This window comes from Polypterus senegalus, chromosome 10, assembly GCF_016835505.1.
Source record: "Polypterus senegalus isolate Bchr_013 chromosome 10, ASM1683550v1, whole genome shotgun sequence".
NCBI classification, from domain to species: domain Eukaryota; kingdom Metazoa; phylum Chordata; class Cladistia; order Polypteriformes; family Polypteridae; genus Polypterus; species Polypterus senegalus.
In genome coordinates, this window is record NC_053163.1 from 169,369,871 (window position 1) to 169,382,600 (window position 12,730).

Sequence of the window (12,730 nt, forward strand, 5' to 3'; positions counted from 1 at the left end):
ATCTGTGAGGTTAGCACTCCGCTGGCCTCCCTCAGTGGAAATAGTTTGAGACATAAAAGTGGTAATGATAATCTTCATCATCTGCGTTATCATTATCACTTCAAAATATTACTAAATGGGCTCATCTTGTGGGGATGAATGTGGTTAAAATTTAGGCAGTAATTATAGTCAAAAGTTGACATAATAACAAATGGAAAATTCCTGTTACCAACATCCGACTGCCAGACTGTGCAGCCAAAACCATAAACGTACAATTATAAAGAAATGTCGAAGTCGGTTAGCTGGCCCGGCGCCCATGCTTAGCATACGTGTTTGACTTTAGCATGTACTCTTTATGATCAGCACACAGGTCGGCAGAGCGCAGAGGTGCACCATGGGGGTTTTCTTGTGCCATCCAGGAGCCGGTTAAGACCACTGCCTGTTGTCACGTATGCGCATCTACAGATCACTCTCCGGGCCCATCAGAGGTAGGTACTACCACTCCGGGTCGAGAGGGGGCGCTAGCGCAAACCTTCTCTTCCTTTATTCCCTCCCTGTAGTATGGAGAAGACAATCAATGAGGGCAACTGACTCCACCCCCTTCCAGTGCCCCGCCTATAAAGCCCACAGCGGCCAGAAGGAGGTGTTCAGTCTTGTACTATTATTTTTTTTCTCCAGCCGTCTGGAGTTTTTTTTTTTTTTGTTTTTTCTGTCCACCCTGACCATCGGACCTTACTTCTTTTCTATGTTAACTAATTTTGTCTTATTTTAATTTCTTATTTTGTCTTTTATTTTCTTTTCTTCATTATTTAAAGCACTTTGAGCTACTTTTCGTATAAAAATGTGCTATATAAATAAATGTTGTTGTTGTACAGAATGTACCGCAGGACAGAGCTCCTTTCTCAGTGACCGGAACCAAGCTGACAGCTACCTTGTTTAGATTTGATTTTCTTGCATTGGTGCGCATTGCGACCCTTTATTGTTACTCTTTTTGTGTGTGTGTGGAACTAAATGGGGATGACTGGGTTGGCGCCCCAACATTTCTTCATGGAACTTACAGTGCTTTCCTTGGCCACACCACACAGGAAACCAAGATGCCATTCCAGAGATGGTTGTGACCACCGCCTGGATGGAACACGAATTAGGGATCTGGGAATTGGTGTACCATCCTGGATAGAAAAAGTGGAATTGGTCAAAGGAGGACCATGGGACATCTGTTGGTCTCCCACCCCCACCACAGCAAGGGAGCAGCAGGAAGTTACATAGGTGCACCCGGCAGAGATGGGAGTAGATTCATACCTGGTAGCAAGTAGTGTGGACTATCTAACAGACAGACCCCAGTATGTGCGTCTCGGGAACTGCAGGTCCAACATTGTGGTCAGCAGCACAGGAGCGCCGCAGGGGACTGTACTTTCTCCAGTCCTGTTCAGCCAACATACACCGGACTTCCAATACAACTCGGAGTCCTGCCACGTGCAAAAGTTTCCTGACGACACTGCTATGGTAGGCTGCATCAGGAGTGGGCAGGAGGAGGAGTATAGGAACCTAATCAAGGACTTTGTTAAATGGTGCGACTCAAACCACCTACAACTGAACACCAGCAAAACCAAGGAGCTGGTGGTGGATTTTAGGAGGCCCAGGCCCCTCATGGACCCCGTGATCATCAGAGGTGACTGTGCAGAGGGTACAGACCTCTAAATACCTGGGAGTGCAGCTGGATGATAAACTGGACTGGACTGCCAATACTGATGATCTGTGCAAGAGAGGACAGAGCCGACTATACTTCCTTAGAAGGCTGGCGTCCTTCCACATCTGCAATAAGATGCTGCAGATGTTCTATCAGACGGTTGTGGCGAGTGCTCTCTTCTACACGGTGGTGAGCTGGGGAGGCAGAATAAAGAAGAGGGACGCCTCACGCCTGGACAAACTGGTGAGGAAGGCAGGCTCTATTGTAGACACGGAGCTGGACAGTTTGACATCTGTGGCAGAGCGACGGGCGCTGAGCAGACTCCTGTCAATCATGGAGAATCCACTGCATCCACTGAACAGGATCATCTCCAGACAGAGGAGCAGCTTCAGCGACAGACTGAAGAGATCGTTCTTCCTTCTTGCTTTGACATGATTGGAACTTCACATGGGACCCTTCCTCTTATTGCTTTAACTTGATCGGGACTTCCGTAAAGTCAAAACTGTACACTTTAACATGAGCATAACTTCAAGGGAACCGCCCTACTGCTACGACACGATTGGAAGTCGAAACTGCACACTTGAATGTGATTGGAGCTTCACGTGGGACCCCCCTCCCTTATTGCCTTGACACAACTAGGATGTCCGTGAAGTCGAAACTGCTTTGATGTGACCGGAACTTCATGGGGACCCCCACCTTCTTGCTTTGACATGATCAGGACTTCTTTAAAGTTGAAACTGCACACTTTGACATGATTGTAACTTCACATGGGACCCTCCCACTTATTGCTTCAACATGATTGGGGCTTCTGTATAGTTGAAACTGCACTCTTGAACGTGATTATTACTTAACGGGACCCCGGTCTCCCACACGCCCCACCTCCCCAGTGGTTCGACACGATTGCACACTTCAACATAATCGGAACTTCATGTGAGACCCTTCTGGCCCCAGAACAAATTGTGCTTGGGCCTTCACTATAATCGAAAAGGGAAGCGGTGTGTAGTGTGGCGCACCTGCGAGGTAAGCAATTGTGAGGCACAGCAGGGAGGATGGAGTAGGACTTGTTAGGTGTTATCTGTTATTTAATTCAGAACCGTTTTGGTATCAATGGCGGAGTGGTGGCTCTGAGGGTAAGGATCTATGCCAGCAATCAGAAGGTTGCCAGTTCGAATCCCACAAAACGCCAGAAGTGACTCTACTCCCTTGGGCCCCGAGCAAGGCAGTTGCTATGCCCTGGGTATGACGTTAACCTGCATCCAGCCCTGCATGTAGGCCCTCCAACCTGCAAGGAAACCTTGAGGACTGGCACTCAGGCTGCTGTAAAAAAAAAAAAAGTGTGGTGTTGGGGTGTCACCCTGGTTGCACGGCTGCACTCGGTTCTCAGTCTGGGTGATTTGCCGCGTGGTGGGTGCAACAACGCTGCCAGCCTCATCTTGGCTTTTAGTACTGAGGTCAGGTAGCTGCTGTTCTGCCAATGGCTTAGTGCCAATCGAACACTAATACAGAGTCCAAAGTCAAAGTAAATGCCACTGCACAGGCGCTTCCATTCTAGCTTAGGGAACGCACAAGGCTGGAAGTCACATGGCTCTCAACTGTTGCCAAGCAACGTAACACAGCCGAGTCAAAGCATGCAGACAGCGTTTTTCGTTTAGGTGTCTAAGGATTTTTATCGTTGTTTCTTCAGTGCTGTTGTGTAACCCTGAGCAAATCACTTCCATTCCTTGGACTGCAGCTCCACAGTCTATACAATGTGCCTCCGCGTGGTTTTATTATAAAGTGTACTTATTTTTCAAGACATATGATGTGGGGTCGCATAATTAATACAATATTGCCGCGTTCCATTTCCCTCTTGCTTTCATGTCTAACTCGGAACATATGAAGCTGCACAAACAAGGGGACGCATGCAACTCGTTTTCTCAGCTAATGGCTAAACAGAACAGTCCCAATGCCTCATTCCGACAGTTCTTAAACGTGATCAGGCGCCCCGCTTCGTCTACGTGACTCACTGGTTTATTTTGGATTCCCAGGATAATTTGTGAGAAACAGCTTCCTGTTTTGTTTTTTTTTTGTCTGCACTTCCCAAAGTCTCCACTTGGTGTCCTCAAGTCCATGCAGAGTTCTGCTAGACTCCCTTTACTAATTCGTCTTCTTTTGGTTGCTCCAGCTAGGGCAGGGGTGTCAAACTCCAGCCCTGGAGGGCCTGCTGTGGCTGCAGGTTTTCATTCTAACCCTTTTCCTAATCAGTGACCAGTTTTTGCTGCTAATTAAATTTTGCCTTAGTTTTAATTGATGAGACTCAGGCCCCTTAGTTGTTTCTTTTTCCTTAATTAGCAGCCAAACAATAAGGAGACACAAAACGAGCCGCCACATGAGCAGCTCACCACATGATCTGAAAATAAAGGTGAATGTCTCAGTAAGGCTGATCTCTCAGGTCACCAAAACATTTTGACGGTATTCTTAAAAAAACAGAACAGTTTTGGAAATGTCTGCTGTGGCAGAATGAGAGCAACAACAAGCCATGGAATTAAATAATGAGTTTAATTAACAGCGAGAATCGGCTTCTCATTAAGAAGTAGAATTAAGAAAAATTGGTTGGAGTTTGAAATCCCAGTTTAGCTGGTCATCTGTTGGCTCGTTTCACATCTCGTTTCTGTTTGGCTGTCATTTAATGAAGAAAGGAATACATACTGAGGACTGACTGCTTAAAAACAGGGATATTAAAATAGAGGGAAAAGAAGTTAATTAGCTGTGAAAACTGGGCACTGATTAGGAAAAGGGTGAGAATGAAAACCTGCAGCCACTGCGGCCCTACAGGCCTGGAGTTTGACACCCCTGAGCTAGGGGTTGTCACAGCGGATCATCTTTTTCCATATCTTGCTGTCCTCGTCATCTTGTTCTGTCACATCCATCACCTGCATGTCCTCTCTCACCACATCCATAAACCTTCTCTTAGGCCTTCCTCTTCTCCTCTTCCCTGGCAGCTCCATCCTTAGCCTCCTTCTCCCAATATACCCCTCATCTCTCCTCTGCACATGTCCAAACCAACGCAATCTCGCCTCTCTGACTTCATACCGTCCCACTTGAACTGACCCTCCAATGTCCTCATTTCTAATCCCATCCATCCTCGTCACACCCAATGCAAATCTTAACATCTTTAACTCTGCCACCTCCAGCTCTGTCTCCTGTGCCACCGTCTCCAACCCATATAACATAGCTGGTCTCACTACCGTCCTGTAGACCTTCCCTTTAACTCTTGCTGATACCCGTCTGTCACAAATCACTCCTGACACTCTTCTCCACCCATTCCACCCTGCCTGCACTCTCTTCTTCACTCCTCTTCCTGCTGTATCCTTTAGGTGACTTAAGCGCCCGCGTTGGGTGCCGTCACCAGAGGGGCGCCATTTAGGCAAAAGAAATGTTTTCTGCTTTTTGGTACTTTCATTACCCAGTCCAGCTTTAAGTCTGTCCTTCAGGATGAGCGATCAATCCATTTGAAACCCAAAAGTCTGTTTGGTCAAAGCAGGAAAGACAAAAACAATGGCGGTACACCCTCCCTTAGGGGGTTCGGAAACAGACTGATATACAATAATGCATTCATCTTTCCCTCAATTCCAAGCAGTCACCCGGTCCCAGCCACCAACAGGCACTGCCATAAGGATGGAGTTATTCTGGTGGTGAGCTGTGCCTGGTCTTCATCATACATAGAGCTTCGAGTCCAATCTTTGTCTCGTCAGACCAGAGTCATTTACAAGCCGTTTTGGCAAAGTCCAAGTGAGCTGTCATTTGCCTTTTACTCATCTTGCCACTCTACTGGAAACATACTCATTAATGGAGTGCTGCTCACATGGTTGTCCTTTCAACTGGTTCTCCCATCGTGATTATTGGGTTCTTGGTCAACTTCCTGATCATTCTTGCCTGGTTAACTAGTTTCGAGTCTTGGTGCTTCCAAACTTGTTATGTTTCACAGTTCTGGACAGAGATCCCCCATGGTGGTCTGGCAGAGTGGTGATATACATACAACTAGCGATACTCCCTGCCAAGGGCGTTGCTTGGGTTTATCCATTGGAGGTCCAGAAACTCACCGATATACAGAAACACATTCATCTTTCCCTCAATTCTGACCAGTCTCCCTGAGCCTTCCACCACCATGCGTCACCATAAGGATAGAGTTAGGCCGGTGATGAGCAGTGCCTGGTCTTCACCACACAGAGTGCTGGGAGTCCAATCTTTGTCAAACGGCATGTGGTCTGATGAGACAAACTCTAAGTGGGCTGTCACCCGGCCACTCTACCGTAAACGCCTCATTGATGGGTTCTCCAGGTTGAATTCTCCTCATTGCTGAGATGGGAGAACCTAGCTACTCAGTTTGGCCAGACGACCAGTTCTAGGAAGAGACTCGGTGCTCCCAAACTTCTTCTGTTTCATAATTCTGGATCTCCTTTGGCGGTCTGATAGTGTGGAGCGTAGAGTGGGGCTGGCTGGGTAGTAGTGGGAAGTGCGAAATCTCAATTAACTTACCAATCGTGGTAGAGGAGCGAAGCGCCAGGCAAAGTGCTGGAAAGACGTATCGGGGAGTACGGCCCCCGACTTCATGAACTGCATTTAGCCAACCTGAGCGATAATCCTCATGTTTGATGAGTTTCAACTGCTTCTCAGTCAATAATATTAATAATTTGAATTTATATAGCACCTTATCATACATTTACATGCAACTTAAGGTGCTTTCCACAGATTAATCAACAAAATCCACAGATATATACCACAGTTACAGTCATATGAAAAAGTTTGGGAACCCCTCTCAGCCTGATAATAATGGACTCTCCTTTCAACAGTAAAGATAACAGTGGCTTGTCTTTCATTTCCAAGGAACATCTGAGTACTGCGGTGTTTTCTGAACAAAGATTTTTAGTGACGCAGTATTTAGTTGTATGAAATGAAATCAAATGTGAAATACTGGCTGTGCACAAATGTGGGTCCCCTTGTCATTGTGCTGATTTGAATGGCTGTCACTGCTCAATGCTTGATGACTTGGCTGGATGAGCTCGTTACGCCTTGAACTTCATAGACAGGAGTGTCCATCATGAGTGATCAAAGGTATTTAAGGTGGTCAATCGCAAGTTGTGCTTCCTTCCCTTTGACTCTCCTCTGAAGAGTGACAGACAGCATGGGATCCTCAAAGCAACTCTCCAAAGATCTGAAAACTAAGATTGTTGAGTCTCCTGATTTAGGGGAAGGCAACAAAAAGCCATCAGAGGTTTAAACTGTCAGCTTCAACTGTAAGGAATGGGATCAGGAAATGGAAAGCCACAGGCACAGTTGCTGTTAAACCAACCCAGCAGGTCTGGCAGGCCAAGAAAAAAACAGGAGCGGCATATGAGCAGGATTGTGAGAATGGTGACAGACAACCACAGATCACCTCCAAAGACCTGCAAGAACATCTCACTGCAGATGGTGTATCTGTACATCGTCCTACAATTCAGCGCATCTGTATGGCAGGGGGATGAGAAAGAAGCCTTTTCTGCACTCACGCCACAAACAGAGTCGCTTGTTGTATTAAATGCTCATTTAAACAAGATAGAGTCATTTTGAAACAAAGTGCTTCGGACTGATGAGACTAAAATGGAGTTACTTGGTCAGAACAAAAAGCACTTTGCATGGCGGAAGAAGAAAAACACCTGCTACCTACTGTCAAGTTTGGTGGAGGTTCCATCATGCTGTGGGGCTGTGTGGCTAGTTCAGGGACTGGGGCCCTTGTTAAAGTCGAGGGTCGGATGAATTCAACCCAATATCAACAAATTCTTCAGGATAATGTTCAAGCATCAGTCACAAAGTTGAAGTTACGCAGGGGTTGGATATTCCAACAAGACAATGACCCAAAACACAGTTCTACAGAAATCTATAAAGGCATTCATGCAGAGGGAGAAGTACAATGTTCTGGAATGGCCGTCACAGTCCCCTGACGTGAATATCATCGAAAACCTATGGGATGATTTGAAGCAGGCTGCCCATCCAACTGAACTGGAGAGATTTTGTATGAAGAATGGTCAGAAATACCTCCATCCAGAGCTAAGACCCTCATCACAGGCTACAGGAGGACAGCGTCTGGAGGCTCAAAGGAGCAAAAGGAGGCTCAGCTAAGTATTGATGTCATATCTCTGTTGGGGTGCCCACATTTATGCACCTGTCTAATTTTGTTATGATGCATATTGCATATTTTCTGTTAATCTAATAAACTTAATGTCACTGCTGAAATCCTACTGTGTCCATAAGGCATGTCAGATAAGGAAGTTGCTACTTTGAAAGCTCAGCCAACGATAAACAAAATCTAGGGTTAGGGTTATTAAGAATTAAGACGGGTTCCAAAGCTTTTTCATATAACTGTACTTGGATTATTGTCATAAATTAATACTATGCTACTTCCTAATAAATGTTAAGTATGTGAAGCACAAAATCAACCAGGTATCGGTAAGCAAAATTAAACCCTAAAGTGCAAAACAAACCTTCACTCTTATTAGAAAAAGGTTTTCTAACACTCAGTGCTTTCAATGACATCCTCGTCTTTATAGAAAAGTAAGGCCATTAATCCATCCTCCATGAAAGAACCCAAGTAACTGACTGATCAGCAGGCATGGATGCAGCATTTGTGGTAAAAAAACTTCAGTTGTTTTAAATCATTTTATAGCCTCGAATCTGGGAAAATTCATGAAAGGCATGAAAACGAACTGCCTAAGCACGCTTAATCTTCACAAAAACAAACATTCTGCACGTACCCCCGTCATTTATAAGCGTTTTTACTAAGTAGATCCAACTTACCCAGAAGCTATAAGTGCCCGCGACTGTGCCATAGCAATTCTCTGGAGTGTGGGCCTGCTCAGATTGGCCAGACTGGAACGAGCAATGGTGCCTGTGCTGGCAGAGGAGACAGTAACTCTGGGGCTGGCAACCCCAGCCGAGGAGAGGACTGGCGCGCTACTGCTTGTGGCACTGTTGACAGATATCTGAGAAGGCTTGGCACCCGGGCTGCCTGATTTCGTGTTGGGTGGGCTTCGTGTGACAGTCGCAGGCGGTGGCGCCACTTGCTTTCCTTTGCGGTTCTGTGGGCTGAGTGTGCTTGAAGCTGCTGCAGCCGCTGCTGCCGCTGTGGCCTTCACGCTCATCACAAGCATGCACTGCTGACAGTTACAAGGCTGTCCAGGAGGAGGCGCTGATGCGGCCGCCACAATGCTAGTTGAGAGGCTGTTTATGCCAGTACTTGATGCTGACGTCACACTGGAATTTGCTGCGCCAGCTCCGGCAGGCCAGGACTGTGACTTTGGTAACGCTCCAGTCACCAGCGGGTAAGTGAGGTCCAGCCGGCGTTGAATCCTTCGCCGCCGCTGAGTCTGCCGATTGATCTGGCTCATCGAGGTGAAGTCAATAATATAGCAGAAGCCAATGGGAGTCAGGTCCAACCACGGCTGCTGTCGGTCCCGCGCCGCCTGTATGGTGATACAGATTTCCATATCATAGGGTGTCCAGGATCCCGAATCATTCTCCCATTCCCAAACCACACCTTTCCCAGGGGCGGATGTTGGGTCATAGAAGCTGCGCCGCACCGGTCGTAGGGTACCTGTTAGGAGAGAAAGAGAGAGTCAGCCGTCAAAGTAGTGTTCTTCATCTCAATGCTCATTTCTTTACATCAGCTTCGCGAAGACAAAAAATTGAAAAAAGCATCCGCAAATAAAGCTCAAGGTTGGTGAATGTGACAAAACTGAAAACACCTCAAAATCAATCTGCCCTAATGCACTAATGACCATCAATTACAACTTGTAGAAAAATCTGACATGTGAAATGATAAGTGTCTGTGTGTCCATCCAGTTGCCATGTCTCTGTCATTCCAAAAGATGGTGCATCACAAACATTAACACTGCTTTTAAGAACCCCACACCAAATGGCATATAGCAGAGACAGATACATTGCATTGGTTCATTCTAACAGATGACGCATCCCAAACATTGACACCGCTTTTACAAATTCCCTATCAAATAGCATATAACAGAGACTTATGCATTGCATTTGTCATTCCAACAGATGGCGTAGCACAAACATCAATACTACTTTTACAAATCACATACCCAAATGTCTTATAATAGAGACATATGCACTGCATTTGTCAATCCAACAGATGGAACATTTTTAACATTAGCAATCCAATACTAACTTGCTTATAACAGAGACATATACATTGCATTTGTCATTTCAACAGACTGTGCATCACAAACATTAACCCTGCTTTTACAAATGCCATACCAAATGGCTTATAGCAGAGATGGATGCATTGCATTTGTCTTTCCAGCAGATGGCACATCACAAACACCAATACTACTTTTACGAATTCCATACCAAATGGCTTAAAACACAGACACATGCGTTGTATTTTTCATTCCAACAGATGGTGCATCACCAACATTAATGCTGCTTTTATGAACCCCATACCAAATGGCTTATAGAAGAGATGGATGCATTGCATTTGTCTTTCCAGCAGATGGCACATCAAACACTAATACTACTTTTATGAATTTCATACCAAGCAACTTATAACAGAGACACATGCATTGTATTTTTCATTCCAACAGATGGTGCATCACCAACATTAATGCTGCTTTTGCAAATCCAATACCAAATGACATATAACTGTGACACACAGTATGAATTGCATTTGTCATTCCAGCAGATGGCACTTCACAAACACTAATATTACATTTACGGATTCCATACCAAATGGCTTCAAACAGAGACACATGCGTTGTATTTTTCATTCCAACAGATGGTACATCACCAACATTAATGCTGCTTTTGCAAATCCAATACCAAATGACATATAACTGACACACAGTATGAATTGCTTTTGTCATTCCAGCAGATGGCGCATCACAAGCATTAACACTGCTTTTACCAATCCCATATTAAACAGCATATAACAGAGACACATGCATTGCATGGTGCAGTGCAAACATTAACATGGAGATCTGTGATTTCAACTCATCATAGACTAGATAGACAGACAGATAACCAGACAAAGAGATGTGAAAGGCACTATATGATAGATAGATAGATCTTTAAAGGTATTAATAATGAATGAATGAATGAATGAAAAAGTAAATAGTGTGCAATACACTGTTCCCTTGTTCCAGACTGAAGCCTGCTTTGAATTTGCTGCTTTGATATAAAAGCCAACAGATGGCTACTTGGACGACTTACAGCTCCAATGCTAACTTACAGCACACTTAACTAGAGTTGGTAAACCACTGAACTGACAACAATTTAGTAAAGTAGCTACTAATATAAAGGCTCGCTATGATGTTTTACACCTTCTTTACACTTATTAAACACACTGCTGACGTTTTAATTGCAGGTCAGGTCTTCCCCCTTGAGTTATGTGAAGCACACATTTCATAAGAATGTAACAGTATATGGCACTGCAGTTGTAAAAGTCCATTAATCTCAGCCTGAACTCTCCTCATAATGCCCTACGCATATCTGATTGTGTAATTGCAGTGTAGTTCAACAGTACATTGTGATCATAAACTTATGTTACTTAAAGGAATCCGCAATACAATGTGCGCACTGTTTGTGAAAATTCTTCACTACTTCCTTTTACAATTGTCAGCATACTCGTATTTACCGACCTTGGCTCCTGTACAGAACTTGGCAGTAATGTGAAAAAGCCTGCAGTGTATCCTATAGGGGGCGCCAATGTGTTGCAAAAATAAAAGGCAAAAAAAAAAATATAAACTGCAGAATGTCAAGGGTTACTTTCTGAAAACTTCTACAATGCACCACAGGGATGGGCGCTGCCATTTTTAATATCAGTGAGTCACAAAACCTGCTCTCTGAATTGATGAAACTCTCCTCCCTTCTTCTCATCCCTCAATCCCTTTTTTTATCCTTTTAAAGTATCAGCCATGAATTTTTTTAAAAATAAGCCACACCATTAGCTGCGGGCTATTCAGCTTTGCTGCTGTAATTTGAAGACTAGACAGCATCGATACAAACCACATCACACTCCACCAACTGAAACTCTGAGACAATCTAAGTCTCCAATATTCAACCGGATTACTTTTACTGCAGTTATAATGTAACTTGCTTGGCTTTATCTTAACTTCATTCTTTGCACTGCCTCTTTGCAGATTCAGACTAAACATCTGAGCTGATCACCACTGGAGTTTGCATGTTCTCCTCCATGCATGGGGTTTTTTTCTCTTTTTATATTCCTCTGACTGTCCGATTTAGCGTTGCTTCGACTTCATGTGACACTCACAGACAGAGGTGACTTGTGTTTTCGTTTGTGGTTTTCTGCTCTAAGAGTTACATGGCTGCAGACCATCCCAGCCATTTAACTGTAAACCAGTCCAGCGTGAGGGAGTGTGTGCTACAATGGTCCCCGCGACAGGCCGACATCCCATCCGATGTTGTGGTCTTGTCTTGGCCTTAAAGCTGCTGGGATAGGCGGTGAGGCCTGCAACCTGATAAAGAGAAACAACAGGCCTGGGAGAGCTGGAGGGCCAACAGGTGTTCTTGTTTGGTCATTTATGTCATACTTTTAGGTTTAGCTGTGCGCATTCCTCCTAGATATATAATTGGCTAATGAAGGTGATAGTGTTGGATACATATGGCCTCCTTGGTATTAGTATGGATGTGAAGAGCTGCCATGAAGACCCCCTCCTATCAATAGATATACTAGATAGAAAAGGCACTATATGATAGATAGATAGATATGAAAGGCACTATATAATAGATAGACATATAGATTAAAGATATTAAATAATAGAAAGACAGACAGACAGATTGATAGTATAGTTGGCAGGATTAGATAGATAGATAGCGTAGTTGGCAGGATTAGACAGACAGATAGCATAGTTGGTAGGATTAGACAGACAGACAGATAGCGTAGTTGGCAGGATTAGACAGATAGATAGATAATATGAAAGGCACTATATAATAGATAGATAGATAGATAGATAGATAGATAGATAGATAGATAGATAGATAGATAGATAGATAGATAGATAGATAGATAGATAG

General features: G+C 44.4%; 1 protein-coding gene across 1 annotated transcript in view; it reads right to left on the minus strand.

Annotated features, from left to right (window-relative positions):
• Positions 1 to 12,730, minus strand: part of LOC120538029 (E3 ubiquitin-protein ligase DTX4-like) — a 91,850-nt gene that overhangs the window by 26,243 nt on the left and 52,877 nt on the right. Inside the window, exon 2 of the mRNA XM_039767413.1 lies at positions 8,480 to 9,275. Coding sequence (XP_039623347.1) covers positions 8,480 to 9,275 — 796 coding nt within the window. The remainder of the gene's footprint in view (positions 1 to 8,479; positions 9,276 to 12,730) is intronic.